The 23185-nt window shown below is 43.6% G+C and overlaps 1 protein-coding gene across 2 annotated transcripts in view; it reads left to right on the top strand.

Annotated features, from left to right (window-relative positions):
• LAMA3 (laminin subunit alpha 3) overlaps window positions 1–23185 on the top strand; it is a 1348901-nt gene that overhangs the window by 813298 nt on the left and 512418 nt on the right. For both annotated transcript variants that reach the window (XM_069620910.1, XM_069620909.1), the window contains exons 27-29: window positions 6727–6890; window positions 7301–7409; window positions 16086–16183. In XM_069620910.1, the coding sequence (XP_069477011.1) occupies window positions 6727–6890; window positions 7301–7409; window positions 16086–16183 (371 nt within the window). The remainder of the gene's footprint in view (window positions 1–6726; window positions 6891–7300; window positions 7410–16085; window positions 16184–23185) is intronic.

Genomic DNA, 23185 nt, shown 5'->3' on the forward strand with positions numbered 1-23185 from the left:
AGCAGGCTGTCCTATTGTTGAAGCTCCATGGCAATTCAGGGAGTCTTGTAAAGGAGCCCCCACCAGTGGCCGCAGCAAAGCTCTATAAAAGAGCAAGTCTGGATAAGTAATGGCGGTGCTGCTTAGGTAAGCAGACTCCGCTGCCACTTCTAGTTTCCCCTGAGCTTTCTTTCCTTCTTCACTAGAGCCGAGGATCCGGGAGCCAGAAGGCTAGCAGGAGAGGCAGGACTGGCTAGGCAGTAATGAAGGGGAGAGTTGGGTAGAGTGCTGCAACACTCACACGCTGCTGGTGTTTACAATAATCAGACGCTGTTGTTAGCTCTTGTTGTTGGCCTGAGTGGGTTGGTTGGGCTACAAGCTGATGTCAGAAGCTACAACTGAAAACAATTGAAATATTGAAAAGACTCTGGAAGAAAACAGTTGTCCTTTGAAGTCCATGAAATTCAAAGAATTTCATCAGGATACCGCAATTTTCAAAGTTGTGATCGTCTTATATTGAAATTCATCAAGGCAAATGCCATAATGGGACTGTATTCCTAGCACAAGCCACATGTCACTCAAATGTATTTCAGATGTGATTCTAGATACAAAGACAAAATCATTGACGCAGCAATTCAATTCACAATCGCCATTTCCCGGCCATTAATAGTAACTATAAGAACTCCAGCGCCCGTCATCAGAATTGCAAATCCCACATTCCTCCAAAATCTATTTGGTGAAGGCACAAAGGTGTAAGCATCAGGGAACCCCGCATATTTCCAAGGGGCCAGAATTAACTAAAAAGTATTTAATGGTAAATGTATTTGGATTCCTCCCTTCCTTTAAGCCACTAGGTTAATACAGTCAGTCTCCCACATCGTCATTTTCTCCTAGTGGTGGAAGATAATGAGAGGAGCTGAATAAGACACCTCACTCCCCTTTTCGCATGCTGCATCCTCTCAAAAAATTTAAAATGATGTTGTGAGTTGCTGAAGTAGGATCGGAGACGGTAACTGGGATTATGCATACTTTTATTTTATAAACATAAGTCAATTAAGGATGCCTGGGAAAAGCGAGCCTCGCTCTCCGCACTCCAGCGACCAACCATCTTCTCTCCCACCTCACACTCCCTTCTCTTTGGGCTCGCCATTGCATCACATCATAGGTTCCATGACGCGATGCATGATGCATCCCAGCACTACACATCCCCTATCTTTCACCACGTTGCTTCCCCTCTTGGTTATGCTGCCACTGCTACTCAGCATAGCCATCCAGGTAACGTGGTCTTCTATAACTCCTTCCCCATCTTGACAAGGACGGCGTAATGGTAGAGGTGCCTGACAAGGAAGATTCTCCAATTCTTTCAGACGCTCTCTTTTCCGTCACCTTCACCCTTTCCACCATATTCCACACCCTTCCATCCTTCGTCCTCAGCACATGCATGAATACCTCAATCACTTCAATGGGTTTAGACCATTGACCGCCATCACCACGCAACACACCTGGCAATTTGATTCTGACCCAACTTCTCACCTGGGGAACATTGCAGCTCCTGAACCGTCTGTTGTCCTGGTCAGCCTTCTTCTTCAATTGAGAATTTCTAATCCTCTCTTCCACACCACACAACTTCATCTCCACTCCTGACACATCCCCATCCATCCAGGGAAATGCCGGGTTATCCCCTTTCTTCCAATACTGTGTTCGAATGGGGAGAGGCCCGTGGTGCAGTGTGGGGTTAATATATGGGCAAGAACCGTTCTCCTCACCACTTCCTTCCATTCCTTTCCATTGGACCATGCCCACCTGATGGCTTCCTCAATTATTCGATTATACCTTTCCACAATTCCATTTGTTTGGGGAAGATATATGGCACTCATTTTATGCACAATAGCTCTCTTTTCAAAATACATTTCCATTTCTTTCGATTTAAATTGTGACCCATTATCGGTGAGGACCACACCTGGGTAACTCTCACGCTCACACAATTCTTCTAAACACTCAATGATACTCTTTGTAGTGACATGAGGTGTCATCTTCACCTTCACCCATCTAGTCAAAACATCCACGATCACAATGCAGTACACCTGATATCCTTCACTCCATATCGGTCCCAGAACATCTATCACCAATTTATCCCACGGTCTTCCAGGTATATTCGTTAAGGCCATGGGACTTTGCTCACTCAAACACATTGTCACTATTAGCGCAAAGGATACATTCTCAAACTTTCTTCTCAATCTATGCATCACACCCTGGCCACCAATAGCCATGCATCATCTTCACAATCCCTTGATGACCTTCATGACCAAGACTTATTATCTTCTCCTTCAATCCCTCTGGAGGTATCAGTGTGTCTCCTCTCATGTGAATACCATCAATAGGTGCAGTTAATTTCTCAAGTTCCGCAACCTTTCAACATCGACTTCTCTCACTGTCTCACTGTAGCTTTACTCAATTGTCCTTCCAACAAATATGTAATCATGATTTTCTTCTAATATCGAAAGCCGACGCGTGCAGACAAAGCTTTGATTGCTACAGGTGGGATTCTAACCCAGATAATACACAGAACGGAAATATATTTGCAACTACAGAATACCCTATGAATGGAAATTAGGTTTATATATAATTTGCCCTGATTTAAAAAGGCTCAGCAAGAGCCGAAACACGAGTCATACAAAAGGGCTCTCCTTCGGGAGATCTGTGATTGCTATCCTTGAATTTTTTGAGTACAAGATAAAGTTACAATTCAAACTACCCAATTTTGTGTGGCACAATTTATGTGTGAAAATAACATAACCTAATGATGATTTGTAATTTGTTGTCTTTCTGCATTTCACTATGCACTCCTGTTTTGAAATTGCAGGTTCACACACTTAACAAATTTCCTCATCATCACTCCCAATTTCTACACTATTAGTCACATGTGACAGGCAGTCAGCAGCATCATTCTTTACTCTTGGAATATATATATAATTTTGAAGTCAAATTCCTGTAGCCTGGTCACCCACCTTCTTATTCTGCCCGATACGTTATCCAAGCCTTTCATTGAAAATATATTGACCAACGGTTTGTGGTCAATGTGTAGTTCAAATTTGGTGCCCCATATGAAACTCTCAAGCTTTTTGTTGGCCTATTTCACTGCCAGAACCTCTTTCTTAATGGTTACATAAGCTTTCTGTGCCCCTTCAATAGGCGAGACGCAAACGCTATCACATACTCCTTCTTTCCCTCAACCTGCGAAAGCACAGCACCTAATCCAACATTACTGGCATCCATGGAAATCACAATCTGTTACCCCCTTCTATAATTGTATAATGCTGGTGCTGTTGCTAAAGTTTGTTTAATGTATTGAAACTCATTCTTACAATTCACACTCCATGCAAATTGCACCTTCGATTGTAATACGTTTCTTAAGCAACTTGTGTGATCAGCAAAGACGTTGATGAATTTGCTATAATATTCAGCCATTCCTAAAAATGTTCTTACTTGATCTTTACAATTGGGCATTGCCATTTGTTCTATTGTGTTAACTAGTTCCTTCTTTGGGAAATGCCAGCCTTGAAATCACATGACCCAAAATGTCAATCTCTTTCCTATTAATCTTTGATTTTTCCTTGCTAAGTGTCAATCCCACTCTACACATTTTCTTTCGAACATTCTCCAGTCTTCTATCGTGCTCTTCTTTGTCATTAGCATAAATTAAGACGCCACCCTGAAAAAAGATCACACCCTCTTCTCCATCAAATATTCTGTAAATGACCTTTTGAAAAACTGAGGAGGCTGAAACGAGCCCAAATGGCATCATGCGATACTGAAATAATCCCTCTGGAGTCATAAATGCTATAAAATGGTGAGATTCTTTGTGCATCTTAATCTGGTGGTAAGCCGAGGTAAGGTCAAGTGTCAAAAAGTATTTTGCAGGACCCATTGTGGCAATTAAAACCTGAATATTAGGCAGAGGGTGCCTTTCCAGTATAAGGTGTTTGTTTAGTTCCCGGAGATCCACACATACCCTGAACTTTCTTGAAGGTTTTTGCACTACCACCAGAGGTGACACCCATTCCGAGGCATCAATGCTTTCTATAATACCTTGCTTCTCTAATTTTCTTAGTTCATCTTTTACCTCCCCTCTCATGGATAACGGTATTGTCCGTAATCTTTGTGCTACGGGTTTGCATCCTTCTTTTAATAAAATGTGATGTGTGAAACCTTTGAGGCATCCAATTCGTTCTTTGAATGCGTCATCTCCAGCCATACTCATGTGCTGTTTCACATTTTCAATTGCAAACACTGCTTCATCAACATTTGGACCCAGTCGTACCTTCAGGAGTCTTCGATGCGTCCAACTTAGTACGGAAGACGAACCCTTCTTTGATACATATACTCGTCCTTCGGCATGTCACCCTTTAAAATACAACATTGCTCTGAACCAGCCACATCAGCTCAATCTTCACCCCACCATATGGCCTGGGGTTTATGTCCACCTCATGCAAATAGTCAGGACCGATTCTTTTCCACACTCCCTCTGGAATTAGAGTGTATTAAGCATCAGAGGTGGCCATCATAGTAATCATAGTGCCATTAACATGAACCATTGTCATTGGGCTATCAGCTGTATCTTCATCCCCAATAGCCGATATAAATTATTCACCCTCATCACTATCTATGTCCCGAATCCAAATGGTGGAGTTTTTGTTCCTACAACATTTCTCTATATGACCTTTTCCCTTACAAATCCTGCATATCATCCTTAATGCTGGGCATGCGGTACTGTTAGCTAGATGTGAGGGGCTGTCACACCTATAGCAGGTTCTGACCATTCTCCGTCCTCTTGTGCTTTGACCGTGGCCGTGTCCTTCCATGTTTAGCATCCTTCTAGAGCCCTTGCTCATTGTCTCACCATTGTACCTGAAACCCCTGCCATTGTTACTCCATCTCCTAATCCCACTTTGGTTATCTATTACTGCTATGGATTCATTACATGGTTGTGGAATGGCAGCTCCAGGCTTAACAAATATTTCCTTTCATCTTTCCTCTAAGGTCTTTACACATTTTTCTGTGTGTTCAACCTCTGTGGGCACTCACAATACTGTTTACAACAGCGGTTCATCCTCTGTCCACAACCTTTCTCTTACTTTTCTACTTCTACATTCCAACATAAACTGGTCTCTAAGTCTCTCGCTCAACTTTTGATTAAATCTGCAAGTTCTTGCTAGTTTACGTAATGCAGTAATGTATTGCTCAACACTCTCTCCTCCTTCTTGTATGCGTTTACCAAACCTGTACTGTTCTAGGATTGTGCATATTCTTTTTTTCCTAATGTTTGTTAATTTTCATTATAGCCTTCTCATGTTCGTTCATATCCTGCCTTCATCCTCACTTAGGTCCGGTAAATCTTCAAATTTCTCCAGACGAGCTGGTGCTAGGCAGTGAAAACAAGGATTGCTTCCAATCTACGCTGCAGTTTGTGCCACACACTACTTTGGCGTAGTGCTTGAAACTCTTTAACCATCTTTTCCATGGCAGGGATGGTTCACCAGCCTCCAATAGAAACACAGCGGGTGGAGGAACACTGCATGGCCATGTCTCCACCCCCTCTCTGATTAGCAGTGGTGCTATGTAATGTAAATTCTCATCCACAATATTGCATTTTATTCCTCCATCAGTAAGTAACTGCTTCATTATTATCAGGCTTGTAACAACAACAAAACATTTTTTGACTGGGACCTGGAGGAGTGTTATTATATTAAATACAGATCATCATATCCTTGCCTTGCCTCTTAAAATGGCCGCTCTTCATGTGATTACATCACATGGGGCTGGGTGCTTTCATTTGATGTGGCTTTCACTAATGGAGCCTCCTCAGTGCCGTTTCTTCCCAGGCGCTCCCTCTATTTTCTCAACATCAACATCCGAGGCCCCCACATCAACGCTCACCTGGGTCGCCTTGCTGCAGGCCCACCTCCTCACACCACGTTCTAGCAGCAGACTTTTTGCAGGCAGCAGGGCTCGCTTGCCCCTCGTCGCCACCTGAAGTAGGATCGGAAGACGGTCAGTGGGATTATGTATACTTTTATTTTATAAACATAAGTCATAAGTGTGGGATAAGCGAGCCCCGCTCTTCGCTCTCCAGCGACCAACCATCTTCTCTCCCTCCTTGCGCTCCCTTCTCTCCAGGCTTGCCCTTACATTGGGTCATAGGTTCCATGACGCGATGCGTGATGCATCCCAGAACTACAGTTGCTGACTGAATTAACATGGCAGCGTACAGTAGAGCAGAAATCTGAATATCTTCCAAACTTAAGTTTCCCAGAATCCTTTTAAAGGGGTTTACATCTTTCAGTTTTGAGAATAGTAGAAGATTAGAGGTTGTTTTCAAATTAAAAAATAGTTAGCCCAACTGTAAGAATGTGCTTTTTGAATGTTTCATTTGATATTTGAATTCAATCTGCAAGAAAATGTGCTCTAGGGAAACAGCGGAACAAGGCACATTAAAACAGCAATACCCCTTTTAATCAACACCTTCTTCAGGAGGTCACGAGGAAGAAACAGAGATGGATTTTCAGTTGAAAATTTCACATTTTGTATTTATTGAAGTGTCATTGAAGTGGGCGGTCTGACACATAATCGTAGAAAGAAACTCTACTGAAGAAATAACCCATCTAAGATCTAGACAATGTAAAATGTCGGTGATATGATCTCATTGTGTTTGTGTAAATGCCAAAATCCTCTGCTGGATCATGACAGGTTCATCTGCAACTGAGAGTGCATGTTCCCAAAGTTGGGAGCTACATGGTCCTTCTAGAATATGCCAAGGAGGAGGATCAGCTGTCATCGGTTCATGTGATGATGGACGGCGGCCCAGGGCCAATCATTGAGGCCGGAGCCAACATATATGGCTGCAAATACAGGTGAGACTAAACTTTCTTTCTTCAACTAATAAACATGTTTAGAACACTATACACGTTGAATGAGGGCAATTGTCAATTCCTCCTGAGAATCTCAAATTTAATTTGTAGAGTATTTTTACTATGTGACTGTTATGTTGTTTGTGCATTCAATAGTATTGTGTTATCTCAACAAAGTCTGCCTGCAAGGCATTGCGGTTGTCACTATACCACAGCACAGGCAATATTTAAGTGTGAGAAAACGTTTGTGTGTCCGATATTCAGGCAACACACTTTTTGCATGAATATTTGCATGTGGATCCTTTGATACGTAAAAATGTCCTATGATATGAACATGGTGGCTATGTGACGATAGCCAGTACTGGGGGAAAGGTGACATCTTGCAAGTTCATTGATTATGTTTCCATTTGCAGCTTCCTTTGCCGTAGTGTGGTAGTAGATGACATGCATCGGATCGCAGTCTATGAACTTTTGGGCGACGTCACACTGCATCTCAGAGCATCATCTATCAACTTCCTCCTGGTAGGTTTCTTTTTTTAAAATATTCGCATGTTTATTAATAATTTGATAAGTAAACAATTCAATATCACATACATTTTACATATACAAACGCATACAATGAGCTGACAGTAGATGAAAATGAAACTGTAAAAGATTACATACAGAAAATAGGTCACAGATTCAGGAATCTATCCCAGATTTCATCAAACAGGTCTCTTTTCTTCTTCCTTTAGAAGTTTTGCTGTTTTCTATTTGGCCCTAGTGCTCATCGCTACAGATTCTCCACATCGAGCGGGAGCCCAGATTGAGGCTGCCAGGTCTCTTTTCTTCTTCCTTTAGAAGTTTTGCTGTTTTCTATTTGGCCCTAGTGCTCATCGCTACAGATTCTCCACATCGAGCGGGAGCCCAGATTGAGGCTGCCAGGTCTCTTTTCTTCTTCCTTTAGAAGTTTTGCTGTTTTCTATTTGGCCCTAGTGCTCATCGCTACAGATTCTCCACATCGAGCGGGAGCCCAGATTGAGGCTGCCAAGTCTCTTTTCTTCTTCCTTTAGAAGTTTTGCTGTTTTCTATTTGGCCCTAGTGCTCATCGCTACAGATTCTCCACATCGAGCGGGAGCCCAGATTGAGGCTGCCAGGTCTCTTTTCTTCTTCCTTTAGAAGTTTTGCTGTTTTATATTTGGCCCTAGTGCTCATTGCTACAGATTCTCCACATCGAGCGGGAGCCCAGATTGAGGCTGCCAGGTCTCTTTTCTTCTTCCTTTAGAAGTTTTGCTGTTTTCTATTTGGCCTTAGTGCTCATCGCTACAGATTCTCCACATCGAGCGGGAGCCCAGATTGAGGCTGCCAGTTAAGACATCAGTTGGCGACATGCTATTTCTTTATATGCGCTGTCATAATATATTACATAACAATTCCATAAAGTGAAGCCTTGTCTAAAAAAAGGAAGGTCATTATTTAGTAGTAATGTCCATTGCGATCAAAAACTAACTGATATTGTTGTGAGATTAGAGTCGTTCTGATATTCCTGAGCTACGAAGACTATGACAAGAGAAAAAGCTGAAATACATTGAAGATGTGTTTTGGGTTCAATATGCATTTCAGAATGAGGCATTGAATGTATGTTTATGTTTGTTTATTTGTATCACGCACCCGGTACCCTAAGGCTTAAGGGCACAAACTAAATGAGGTAAATCATAGGGTGGACGTTCACAGCATCCCTAATTTACAGGAATTGCTAATAGGCACTCAAGTGAACAAGAGGCAGCAGCATTAAGACAGCAAAGCAGCGAGGGGGCTTCAGGGGATGGATGCAATAGGAGCCACACAGAAGAGAAGGAAGCGAGGGGATGATGGGCGAGCTGGAGAACAAGGCAGGTCAAAGTTCCATGGTAGGAACGGAAAGTTCCAGAAGCCAAGTCTTCAGATATTTCCTGAGCGGGTGCCGGTGGGGGGGGGAGAGGGACTGGAGGGGATGGATGCAATAGGAGCCACACAGAAGAGAAGGAAGCGAGGGGATGATGGGCGAGCTGGAGAACAAGGCAGGTCAAAGTTCCATGGTAGGCACGGAAAGTTCCAGAAGCCAAGTCTTCAGATATTTCCTGAGCGGGTGCCTGGGGGAGAGGGACTGGAGGGGATGGATGCAATAGGAGCCACACAGAAGAGAAGGAAGCGAGGGGATGATGGACGAGCTGGAGAACAAGGCAGGCCAAAGTTCCATGGTAGGCATGGAAAGTTCCAGAAGCCAAGTCTTCAGATATTTCCTGAGCGGGTGCCTGGGGGGGGGGACTGCAGGGGATGGATGAAATAAGAGCCACACAGAAGAGAAGGAAGCGAGGGGATGATGGGCGAGCTGGAGAACAAGGCAGGTCAAAGTTCCATGGTAGGCACGGAAAGTTCCAGAAGCCAAGTCTTCAGATATTTCCTGAGCGGGTGCCTGGGGGAGAGGGACTGGAGGGGATGGATGCAATAGGAGCCACACAGAAGAGAAGGAAGCGAGGGGATGATGGACGAGCTGGAGAACAAGGCAGGCCAAAGTTCCATGGTAGGCACGGAAAGTTCCAGAAGCCAAGTCTCCAGATATTTCCTGAGCGGGTGCCGGGGGGGGGAGAGGGACTGGAGGGGATGGATGCAATAGGAGCCACACAGAAGAAAAGGAAGTGAGGGGATGATGGGCGAGCTGGAGAACAAGGCAGGCCAAAGTTCCATGGTAGGCATGGAAAGTTCCAGAAGCCAAGTCTTCAGATATTTCCTGAGCAGGTGCCGGGGGGGGGGGGACTGGAGGGGATGGATGAAATAGGAGCCACACAGAAGAGAAGGAAGCGAGGGGATGATGGGCGAGCTGGAGAACAAGGCAGGTCAAAGTTCCATGGTAGGCACGGAAAGTTCCAGAAGCCAAGTCTTCAGATATTTCCTGAGCGGGTGCTGGGGGGGGGGAGAGGGACTGGAGGGGATGGATGCAATAGGAGCCACACAGAAGAGAAAGAAGCGTGGGGATGATGGAGGAGCTGGAGAACAAGGCAGGCCAAAGTTCCATGGTAGGCACGGAAAGTTCCAGAAGCCAAGTCTTCAGATATTTCCTGAGCGGGTGCCTGGGGGAGAGGGACTGGAGGGGATGGATGCAATAGGAGCCACACAGAAGAGAAGGAAGCGAGGGGATGATGGGCGAGCTGGAGAACAAGGCAGGTCAAAGTTCCATGGTAGGCACGGAAAGTTCCAGAAGCCAAGTCTTCAGATATTTCCTGAGCGGGTGCCGGGGGGGGGGAGAGGGACTGGAGGGGATGGATGCAATAGGAGCCACACAGAAGAGAAAGAAGCGTGGGGATGATGGAGGAGCTGGAGAACAAGGCAGGCCAAAGTTCCATGGTAGGCACGGAAAGTTCCAGAAGCCAAGTCTTCAGATATTTCCTGAGCGGGTGCCTGGGGGGGGGGGACTGGAGGGGATGGATGAAATAGGAGCCACACAGAAGAAAAGGAAGTGAGGGGATGATGGGCGAGCTGGAGAACAAGGCAGGCCAAAGTTCCATGGTAGGCATGGAAAGTTCCTTAAGCCAAGTCTTCAGATATTTCCTGAGCGGGTGCCTGGGGGGGGGCTGGAGGGGATGGATGAAATAGGAGCCACACAGAAGAAAAGGAAGTGAGGGGATGATGGGCGAGCTGGAGAACAAGGCAGGCCAAAGTTCCATGGTAGGCACGAAAAGTTCCAGAAGCCAAGTCTTCAGATATTTCCTGAGCGGGAGCTGGGGGGGGGGGCTGGAGGGGATGGATGAAATAGGAGCCACACAGAAGAGAAGGAAGCGAGGGGATGATGGGCGAGTTGGAGAACAAGGCAGGCCAAAGTTCCATGGTAGGCACGGAAATTTCCAGAAGCCAAGTCTTCAGATATTTCCTGAGAGGGTGCCGGGGGGGGACTGGAGGGGATGGATGAAATAGGAGCCACACAGAAAAGAAGGAAGCGAGGGGATGATGGGCGAGCTGGAGAACAAGGCAGGCCAAAGTTCCATGGTAGGCACGGAAAGTTCCAGAAGCCAAGTCTTCAGATATTTCCTGAGCAGGTGCCGGGGGGGGGGACTGGAGGGGATGGATGAAATAGGAGCCACACAGAAGAGAAGGAAGCGAGGGGATGATGGGCGAGCTGGAGAACAAGGCAGGCCAAAGTTCCATGGTAGGCACGGAAAGTTCCAGAAGCCAAGTCTTCAGATATTTCCTGAGCGAGTGCCGGGGGGGGGGACTGGAGGGGATGGATGAAATAGGAGCCACACAGAAGAGAAGGAAGCAAGCTGGAGAACAAGGCAGGCCAAAGTTCCATGGTAGGCACGGAAAGTTCCAGAAGCCAAGTCTTCAGATGTTTCCTGAACGGGAGCGGGGAAGGGGGGGGGGTGGAAAGGAAGATTATTCTGTAAAGTGGGGACAGTCTTTTGGAGGTTGGTACTGCTGGATCTTCCCTTCACTGTGTTTGGGTGCAGTGCATTGACAGCCTGCAAATACTAGGGGCAGCAGTTTACATGAGAGCAGACATCTAGGAGGCGGCCATTCGTGAGCGCACACAAAAAGGGAACCGGTTGATATTTTATGTGGTTGAGGGTGGTGGGGATAGGTGGGAATGCTCTCGTTCTATAGGCTTTCCAGAAGAGGCACGTTTTTGGTAATGTTGTCTGCTTGAATCCTGATGGCTATGGCCTGTATTTCAGCCATCTGAAACGGATGGAAGAAAACACAGAAACACATTAACTTGGCTAATACTCACTGCCCAACAAACCAGTTCAGGCAATCCCTCAGCCAGCTTAAGTGTGTGATTGGACAAGATGTGAAGCTTAAGGTTAGCACATACAATTTATGAGTCAATGACCAAATCGGAAGAGTAGAAAATAGTGTAAAAGAGACTGAGAGGGGGGTGAACGGAGGAGAACACAAGTGGAAGAGTCAAAGTTAAAGAGAAGTGCTTGAATAAAACATATACAATTAGTTGTATGAAGTAAAAGTCTTTTAATGCCTCAACCCCCTGCCCCTAAAAGTAATACCTGAAGACTTCCTTGTTTCCATGTGTGTTCGCCGTTGGACTGGTCCTTGCTAGGATTGTCTCTAAATACCTTGCCCTTCTGGTGACACTACTAGCCCCATACCAAATGACCCAGCACAGCTGCCACTTTACATGCGTGATGAACTCCTCCATCATACACTCCTCAGTTTACACTGGCACGCATACCATACTGAGCACACATCTGCCTGTGACTATTTCAAAATAGAAAGCAAGCTTATACATGACTGCCACTGAAGGGGCACTATTGCCCTATATGCATAATGGCAATTTGAAGCCAGAAGTAGAAAGGCTATACATTTTGGGCCTGCAGGGACATATCGGCCTCTCTATTGGTCCTGTATGAATGAAACTGTATAGGCTTGCCTAGCAGGCAATGCAAGTAGTTATGTATCTGGAAGCCCAACTTAAGGGCCTGAGCAGTAGGCGATGGAGGAAAACGAGGGCTAGTGGCCCATAACTGGCCCTATTGCCTATGTGGAGGGCCTTTAATGCTATTAGCAAGCAGCCACAGGGCCAGTTGCCCATACCTTCACGAAAAGAAAAAACATAATCTTGGCTACTGAACAGTTAAAGGCCACAGAAGAGAAGTATGTTTTCAGTGTTGAGGAGGAACCGGGACATAGCAACGCCAACAGAAGAAGATGAGGAGACCAGTGTCAGGTAAACGTTGGATGGGGACGTTTCAACAGAGGAGCACCGGTGCGGAGCGGTGTGTGGAATTCTGACAGCCATCTGCAACGATGGCAATTCTGGCGATTATTGCCCTGTAGGCCTGAATACTGATTGGCTGTCAAGAGACCAACGTTCGGGTTGCAATATATCCGATGTACCAAAACCACTATTCATTTTGTGTTCAGGGTACTGCAACATTACTCCTTTAACATCCTCTTTTCAGACCAAATGCATAACACTCAATGAGTGTGAAGAAGCCTGGAATGAAAAATGACTACTTTTATGATAAATAGATAGGTAAGGAGTAATACATTAAAGGTGTGTGTCATTGTACAGCTTAGAAATGTAGAGGGCAAAAGATCGAGGAGTTTTTTTGAGGTTTTGGCCCCTAGGTGTCGCTGCGGGTTCTGGCTACAGCCCCTATAGATGCCTGGGGTATATACTGCACTGCAGGAGAGTGAAAGAGCACAGTAATTATCAGACTTCCATCAAGAAAGCCAATGAGAAGAAAGAGAAAAGCAACAGCTTTGCTGCAAACAGACATACCTTTTTCAGAAATCGTCAAAACCTCACATATGTGGGAATGTTCAAATAAACGCACAGGGCTCTTGGACACATTTTAATGTTAATGAATGATTAATGTATCTGGACAATGTGAATATGAGAAGGGACATGCTATCTGATGACTGGACGTCTCCATCGTTACATGTGCCGCATTCTAAAGTTTCATGAACTCTCTTCTGTTTGTTATTTAGAAGCACCTCATGGTTAAGTGAGATCAATGCTTTTAGGTCACGCACATTTGCAGCCATTTCGTCTTCAATTAAGTCATGCATGGAACCGTGTCGTGTCACTGATATGTGCATTCTGAATATGTTCATTGGTTGGACATATGCTATAGGTATCTCGAGACGCGACAAACGTATTATTGTTTATGATTGAAAAGCTCACAATGACAGCTGAGCGGCAGGCATGGCGGTCACTTACATATAAATAGGTGCACGCATTAAATCAGTGTGGTGTCGTGTGCTCCCCTGAAAGTCTTGAAACAAAAAGGAAAGTGATTAGTGGGGTGATCTACCTTGAAACGGCTCCGCTGCATACTGCATTGGGAGAAATGCCTTATAAATCTGACCCCATCAACAGGGAACACTAATCCCTGCATCGAAATCATACGGGAGGACTGCCACCTTCCCCTCCACAAACCTGAAATGGTTCCTGGTTTGTAGGAATTGCCACTGCTTATACCAGTACACATACCAGTACTCCATAATCAACTTTTGATGTTGGTTCCTGATGCTATTCAATGAGGTCTGATATGTGCTGCACTGTCCATGCTTTAGTTGTTTGCTAAATTATCTTTCTCCTCAAGGAGTTGACAGAGTTGATATACCTTTAACCTTATGCACTCCTTGAGGGGATTGTGCACCACGCTGTATTGGGGGGCTGTGGGTAGTTTCTCCTAAGAGTTCAAATTCCTTACAGTGTTAGGTCTGTACATGCCACCACTAACAGAGGAGATTGTTAGTATTGGAATGCAAAAAATGATGTCCTGTATAGTGGCGGATGCGCGCCACAGGTTTTGGCAGTTGTCATGACAACCAAATAGTCTGCTTCTCAACAACCCTCAAAATCTGTCCTTCTTCAAGAAAGCCCTGATGACAGCACTATTCAAGGAAGCCTTCAAGACTAGCAAGGAAGAACCCCGGATCAACCGCCCCATCCAAAAAGGACTGGGGTCTTCAACCGTACCCATGACTAAATGAGTCTCTCACTGCTAAACTGAGCTCTCAAGCCTCAGACATCGGTGTCTTATACCACTGTACACTGCACGGTGTCTCCAGATAATCCCTACCCCAACAGAATCCATTATGCTGCGCGCAAGCTCAGGGAATTAGTGGGGATTCGGGAACACATCAGGGGTCCAGCAGTGCAGCAAATACATTGACTGGAGCCTCTTCTGAGTTAGGAAACCTTGACTGCATCGATAGATATGATCACAAGGGAGATCTCGGTCCGAACGCTCGGGTAATGTTCAACCAGAGCGTTATTGGACCCCACCCTTTAAGTGACTTTCCCGGTGATGATACAATGGCAGTACACCGAAAAGTACTCTGATGGTGTGCACACGACAATAAACGTGATAGATAGGTTCCTGTTCTAAGGTCAAACTATCCCAGTACCGGAGGACAATTCAGAATGTGAAATGAAGAATTTGCCACATTTATCTCATATGCTCCTCTTAAAAATATATTCTGCTTAAGTAATGTTGGCCATGCATTGTGCTCCTCATCCCAATTTGGGCGGTAGCCCTTAAATGTGGCGGTAACAGGGTTAACGCCGCATTTAATTTAACTGCCATGCATGGGTTCCCCCCCGAGTGCCAAGGCCTTTTTTGGTGATTTTGGTATTTCGCCATTCAATGCCTTCTAACGTTTTCTGTTTCATTAAGGGTCCGACCAATCATGAGTATGGTGTGTTTACCCCCAACTCAGAGCTCCAGGTGGGGCCTCATCACAAGTTGAGCGGTAGCCCTTAAATGCGGCGGTAACTGTGTTACCGCTGTTTGTAAGGGTCTGTCCAATCTCGGCGTGTTTACCCCCAGCTAATAGCTGGGGGTAAACACGCTGGAAAAATGCCAATTTTCGGTGCAATTACCGCCAACGGTATTACCGCACAGTAATTGCACCGGAAATTCCCCCTTATGTCCAATGGACCCAATGGGGAGTAACAGTTTGCGCCCAACCATGATCAGACAGTAATACCACCGAATGGGTAGGCGCTAATGCAAATAAAGTTGGGCGGTACCCCAGCCCGGATACCTCCCCACTCGTGATGAGACCCAAACACGCCAGAAACATGCCCATTTTCAGCACAATTACCACCAAGGGTATTACCGCATGGTAATTGTGCCAAAAATTCCACATTGGGTCCATGGGGAATAACGTTTACGGCCCAACCTGTGATCCTGCAGCAATACCGGTAGGACGGGTGGGCTGTAACGCAAATAAAGTTGGGTGGTATCCCACTCGGGATACTGCCCAACTCGTGATTAGGCCCTTAGTATGGTGCACTTTTTCCACCGTCACCCTGCACGTGCATAACCCTAAGCACTGCTTTGACATGCTGCTAAATGTTGGAGAATGAATTGCTTTTATACCGTTCCCACCAAAAGTGAGGGGATTACTGAGGTGTTCGCCATAACAAAACTACAGCTTGTTACAAAGGCATGAGATCTTGCAGAGAGGACAGACGAACTCAACCATGTTTCGCTTCGGGGCCCACGCAGGCCCGTTGCCCATGCAGCCAAATGTGCGAGTTAGCCAATAAAGGTAGCAACTCTTCAGGCTGTCCTCTTCGCCTTATAAACAGGTTGTATGTTTGAGTCCATCAGATGGCCAGTGTTACGTGCCTATGCTTCTTCAGTACGGATCAGTGCTTTTGTATGTCACAATCATCTGCCTGCTGTGGTTGTTTTTATTTTGCAGCACAAGGCGTGCCTCATTCCTGCGGAAGAGTTCTCGATTGAATACGCCAGGCCCCACGTGCGCTGCATCGCTACGCATGGACAGTCGCATACGCAGAGGTACTGTTATCAGGGTGTTGAGTTGCAAAACATGGTTCATTGAACTTAAGCTGATAAGTTAATTTGCATGGAACACAAGTTATTAAACCTTAAGCACAGTGGGATATGAGGCCCATAGCTTTGGAAATATACAATGATCAGGTGCTGAGCACCCATGCAACACCCGCTCGGCAACTTTCAAGACAAGGGCCGTTTGGAAGTGAATAGGTTAACATGCACAGTCTAGATTGACATGTTAAGTAGAAATGCTATTGAATAAGAATGACTTAGAAATGCGTGGATTCTTTATTTTAGATGACGCATTTTGTAAACATAAGCTCTTGTCTTTACACAGACTTGCCATTTGCAAGAGATACAAAAAGACACGTAGGGCACGTTTGTGAGCAGCTGTTAGACATGAAAAGGACAAAGAGAGTGGGACCAGAGTTCCGCTGTGTGACAGGTCTGTGGTCTCAACGGATCATGCCGCACATCACATGTAAATAAGTCAATAGTTCTCCCTGGGCGCGTTCCAGGTTTGTTGATTGTCGGCTCATCTGGGGCCAGATTAAAGTTTGCACCGGTGCAAGTGCAAAGTGTACACGGTATTAGCACTAGGGCAAACTTTGCCCTATTTGTAAAAACACTGGGACACATAAAAAAACCACTACACCTCGGCAAGTGCAGTTTGACATATTAAAATCACCATGGCTAAAATAGCCCTAGTGCTAAAAAGATGCACTTTTGATGCATTTTTGCATTAGGGCAAAGTTTGTTTTAGTGCTAATACCATTCCGCATTAGCACTAGGGCAAACTTTGCCCTGGTGCAAAAATGTAGTGAATATGCATCTTTTTTGCCCTAGAGCTATTTTTGCCCTCTTGCTTTTAATATGCCCAACTGCACTTGCCGAGGTGCAATGGTTTTTTAATGTGTCCCAGCATTTTTAAAAATAGGGAAAACTGTGCCCTAGTGCTAATACTGTGCACACTTTGCACTTGCACCTGTGCAAACTTTCTGTAATCTGGCACCAGATGTCCTGTTTCTATCCCTTCATATGGATGTCAAGGGAGACATTCCCTGTAGCCAGAAGTCTATATTCACGTTGGATTCATGCTTTCAGTTGTGTTTTTTTAACTGATCCTTTGTGTACTGTAATTGTGTTTATGGTCCACACTGTCTGTATCTCAATGTTTATTGACAGTTTCAGGATAGGGCTGAAATGTTTCACTCTTCCATTTGGACTAATCCGTGAATTGGCAATCATTCTACCATGGGTAAAGATATATTCCCGTCCAGTATATACTTGTGTACAGTATGATCCAGGAAGTACTACTGTGCAGGAGGTGCAAGGACTACTGCTGTACACTACTGTCACAGAGCTGTTACTGTAGGGTGTGGTGAAGGAGCTCCTCGGGTACAGTTATGGTTAAGACGCCAGCAAAGTTAGCCAGGGCACTCATCTTACCCAAGTTGGATTATTGTAACACAATTTACTTAGGTACTAACAAACAAAACTTGAACAAACTTCAAGTATTGCAAAACAACGCGTTGAGATCTGCCCACAATATACCTAGGTCACACCACATTTCAGAAACTAGAGGCAAAGCCGGCTGGCTTGCGATTAAGAATAGAATTGCCTTTTAAACTCTCACACTTACCCACAAACACCTTGCTAATTCTGCACCTAAATATCTGTCTGAAAGATTCACCAAAAATCAAACAGTCCGGCCTACCAGAGATGCCCAACAGCACGGCCTTACAGTTCCAAGATTCAACCTGCAAAAATCTGGAAGCAGTAGCTTCCCAGTCTTAGCCTCCAAATCGTGGAACTCTCTTCCTATAACATTAAGGACTGAACCTTAATTTCCGTTATTTAGGAATCAGGCGAAAAATTGGCTCACCTCTCAAGACAATCATTAATCTTGCACTTGGTCTTCACTGCATACAGCTTTTTATTGCCTGCCTGCAATGCACCTGCTCAAATCCTTCTGTACCTTAATTCACTGCTAATCCCCTATTGTATTGTACTATAATTGCACTGTAAATTTCCTATTCTTATACTGTATTATGTGTATTCTGTGTTTATCATCATGTCTGTATATCTGTAACTATGTTACCTGAGGGTCTGGTGCGCTATAGAAATAAACAATTCAATTCAATTCACTGTGCCTCTTCTGCACAGGATCCTCACAGAGCTGTTACTATAAAGAATGGTCAAGGACGTACTACTGTGCAGTGTGGTTAAGGAGCTAGTACTGTGCAGTGTGGTCACAAGCTGCTATGGTCGTGAAGCTAGCACTGTGCTGCTACTGTGGAGTGCGGTCACAGTGCTAGAGCTGTGCAGTATGGCGAAGGGAATAGTACCATGCAGTATGGACACGCAGCCAGTACTGTGCAGTGTGGTTAAGGAGCTAGCACTGTGCAGTGTGGTCACAAGCTGCTATGGTCGTGAAGCTAGCACTGTGCTGCTACTGTGGAGTGCGGTCACAGTGCTAGAGCTGTGCAGTATGGCGAAGGGAATAGTACCATGCAGTATGGACACGCAGCCAGTACTGTGCAGTGTGGTTGAGGCTTTGTGAGAAGAGAGGAATATACTTTCCTTATGAGTTTAGATCCAACAAGTAGTGTCCTCTGCTTGCTTCAGTGTTCCCTGCTCTAAAGATGTTCGTTCAATAATATCTCTTGAAAATATGTTTTTGTAGTGGTTTGAGTGGTAGCCCTGGAGTGATCATTTTGACATGTCCTAGATATTTTCAGCATTGAACTGCTGTACTCACTTTAAGAAGATTCCATTCCCAGTACTTGCTTGTTTGTTTGTTTGTTTATTTATATGGCGCACCAAACCAGAAGGTATGAGGGCGCAAGCATTACAGGTATATTCTCAACTTAGTTACAATACTGTACATTATTTACATTATTATACAAGGGTGCAGTGAGTAGAAGCAGTTACAAGGATACAGAGTAAAATTACAACAGAGTTACAGGTTGAACAATTTTGTAGTAGTTGCAGGGTGTCATTATTGGTCTTTGTTCTTAAGCCACTGGATGTAGTTACGCCTAAATTGGTGGTAGGTTTGAGGTACTCTGACGGAGGGTGGTAGTGTGTTCCAGTGTTGGGCTGCTTTCACCTGGAAGCTGTTGCCGCCCATTTTTGTACGCTTGAATCTGGGAACAGCGAGCAGGTTAGCATTACTATTTCTGGTGTGTCTGTTGGGCGTGTATCTGGTTATTCTGTCTGAGAGATAACGGGGAGCTGCGTGCGTTGTTAAGGCATTTGTGGGTGAGGGAGGCTACTTTAAGCAGGATTTTGTCCGAGGTAGTGAGCCAGTTGTGAGTTCTCCTAGTATTCGAGATGTGTTCTCTTTTAGGCCGGCTAAGCGCTGCTCTGAGAGCATTGTTCTGTAGGATCTGGATTTTATTGGTAATCTGTTTGTTGGCGCCTACATAGAGGGAGTTACAATAGTCCAGTTTAGATAGTATAAGAGCCCTGGCTAGAGTAATGCAGCATTGGGTGGAGAGGAAGGGTTTGGCCGAGCGTATACACTTGCATGTGTAGGCTGTAGTGGATGCCATGGAGCTGACCTGTTTATGGAAGGAGAGGGTGGAATCGAAATAGATGCCAAGGGTTTTCACTTCCTTAGCTACCTTTATAGGGTTGCCGTCTATGGTGAAGCTGGAGTAGTTGCTGTCCAGTTTGTTTAGGTTCGTGGCTGATCCCAGGATGATGAGTTTGGTCTTGTCATCATTCAGGCATAGTTGCAGGTTGTTTTTCTAGTGGGGACTAAATTATGCATATGTGAAGCTTTGGTTTCTATGATTTTGATATGTGTAATATGTGTAGATTGACACCAGATGTGTGCACATTACATCTAATAGGGTTCTCCTTATTCAATCAAACTATCAATTTCATCTCCCTGGAATTGGTTTATTTGTTACTGCGTTTTCAAGTTGCATGTTGCTGAGGTAACTGCAGCACAGGAAATGTCACTATGGTAACGGACAAAAGCACCCACGTGTGCTGTGTTCTCCTGAAGATGATTCTCTACTAAACCGAAACCTGTTGAGAATACACAGGGTGTGCTCTCCAGCATCAAATGTTTACAGAATTATGAACATGTAATCATAAAAACACATCAAAATATGTGTAGTTGAATTCTATTTTTGTATAAAATGAAGTCAAACTATTGGAGATGAGTGCATGACTCTCTCAGGGAATAGTTAACTGACTATTTAATGGTTACATTTTACTGCTGTTGGTTCTAGCCTATAAAATGGAAATTGCAGTCATATTATGAGCATTCTCTTTTGGGTTGTGGTTTAATTTATGTGTGTCTGTGACAGTAGTTTGTATGTACATTATTTCAAACTTTTAATTTGCTAATTGTTTAATGTCACAAAATACATTCTTAGCAAATGCACTATATGTTCTCTTTTTATGGGCAGAGTGTTGAATAATGTGTCCACGTATACTAGCTTTGAAAGAATCCCGGGTGACAGGAATTGAAATGGCCAAAAATATCTTGTTTTTAAATAATTCCATATGCAAGTTGATAATAGAATTAACAAAGTATTTATCGGCTAGCAGGGAATTATTCAATTTCCAGTATGAATTTCTTAATTCATAGAAAGCACAATCAAAAATAGTACAAATGGGCCATGACCAGAAATAACGTGTGCTTCAATAATTGAACTAATAATGTTAGATAATAGGGATTTATTAGAGAAGATATAATCTATTCTTGAAAATGACTTATGCACTGGTAAAAAAAGAAAAAAAGAGAACTCATTAGTATCAGGATTAACAAGGTGTCATGTATCAACTAATTCCAGATGGTCAATGAGTTTTAAGAATTCATTTCTATATTTAGCATTAATGAATTCCGCTTTGGATTTTACGATCCATGGAGAAGTCCACAACTTGACTACAATCCGCATAAATAATTAAGTTGTCTAGTTGAAGACCTAGCAGGTACTGTCTAAGGTCTTTCCAAAAGATTGAGTCAGGAGCATTGGGACCATAAATATTAACAATGTTTAAAATGTTTCCAGCAGATGTATTAGAAGCTATTACCCACCTTCCACATACATCTTTGTTTTGATAGATGAGCTGACCTGAAATGTTTTTTGATAATAAATTAGCAACTCCATTCTTTTTAACTATGGCGGGAGAAGAAATCACCTGTTGAACCCATCATTTTGAGAACTTTGAAAATCTCAACACCAGTAAGGTAAGCTTCCTTTAGACAAGCAACATCAGGATAAAGTTTAGCAAGATGAGATAAAATCTTCTGCCGCTTCACATTCCCAAAAATAATTTTTAAAGGTGCTAATTCAATTAGAACTAAATAAATGTAAGATCTTGGTATATGATTTACAAATATGAAGTTGAATTAATAATACAGTAAAACAGCCATTAACAGTATATGTAAAATACACGAAAGGGAGGGAGAAGACAAACAGGATGAAAATCCTATGATAATATAACTGAACATATTTAAGCAATAAGCCTGTTGAATTTGGGGGCATTAACACTTCAAGTGATGCCCTGGGGCCCATAATTACAGGCCTGAGCAAAGCGAGGGCCTCTACAAAGGTCCCGTGGCATTACCTGAACTGGTAATGCCCCCCTGCAGGGGTCTTATTGCTATTAGTACCCCAGCCCATAAGACCCATAAGACCAGGGAACTAAAAGCCTTTTTTTCTGTTGCGAAACGCTCGCAACAGAAAAAAAGGTTAAAAAATGGCACCGCGGAAGGGAAAACGAAGTCTGTTTTCCCTTTCCATGACGGCCATTGAAAACAATAAAAAAAGGTAAACAAACAAAATGGCCGCCATGGGATGGGAAAAGGCCCTTTCCATGGCAGCCTGTTGCAGATCGGGAGCAGGCACGTTGGAGACAGAAGTGTTTTGAGTGTGTTCGCTCCCAAAAGGCAGATAAGTGTGGGGGGCGGGGAGGGAAAGGAAGAGGAAATATTGGGAAGGGGGCAAAGGTAAGGGGGTTTAGAAGCACTTACCTCATTCCCCAGTGAGGGAAGATGGCGGCTGCCAGCACTGAGGAGGCTCATGTTGGCGGGATTACTGTCTGTGCCTCCTCATTGGCTGGGAGACCGACACACCCCCTCCCTGGGTACTAATAAAGCAATATGAAAATCATTTAGTACAATACTTTAAGAGGCAGGTCACAATTACAAGATGCAATTCTACTCCAGACCCTAATCATTAATAATGAGATTTGAGAGATAAATCACCAGGGGAAAACAAAATCTAACTGTAGAATTGGGTTATATCATATTGAATTAACAAATTACCAGAAGAAACATTGAAAATAAACAAAATTCAAACTGTAGAGTTACATTATATTACATTGAATAAATAAATCATCATGAAAAAATGAGAGATTTCAGCATTAGCAACATGAAAGAGAATGGACATTATTAATATATTCATTAGGTTTTAATAGGAGATCTAGATTTATTGTGAGATTAATCATTATTTAATAATGATGATTTGTTTGCCAATTATCAGATCTAATGCGCATTGAGGAAAATTTGGATGTTTTAGATTCTTTCAAAGTTCAACAAGAGCTCTGGATGTATTGTTATGCTCCTTTGAATCAGACATTTATTTTAGTGATTGTTCAGAGATTTCACATAAAAAGTAAAAAAAAAAAGGTTAGAATATAATAAATATATAACATTCAATTTGAACAATACTTTAAGTGTTACGTTAAAATTACAGTGGATCCAATAAAGTTAGCAAACATATGGAAGTTTTTCTTAAACATAAAGCTGAACATACGCAAATCAAATCTATTTGTTGTCCTAATACTAATAAACACTTATCTAAAAATTCTGAAATCATAGACTTGTTTTTCCAATATTATCAAAAACCTTATATACTTGTGATAGAATTTCTAAACATCTTTGAGATACTCATTATTATAATCCTGATAAACAGAATTTAGAATTCTTGAATAATATTTCATTAGATACAATTAAACAAGTCATTCTAGATTTTTAAA

This window comes from Ambystoma mexicanum, chromosome 5q (assembly GCF_040938575.1).
Source record: "Ambystoma mexicanum isolate Mex_15411 chromosome 5q, UKY_AmexF1_1, whole genome shotgun sequence".
In the NCBI taxonomy this organism is placed as follows: domain Eukaryota; kingdom Metazoa; phylum Chordata; class Amphibia; order Caudata; family Ambystomatidae; genus Ambystoma; species Ambystoma mexicanum.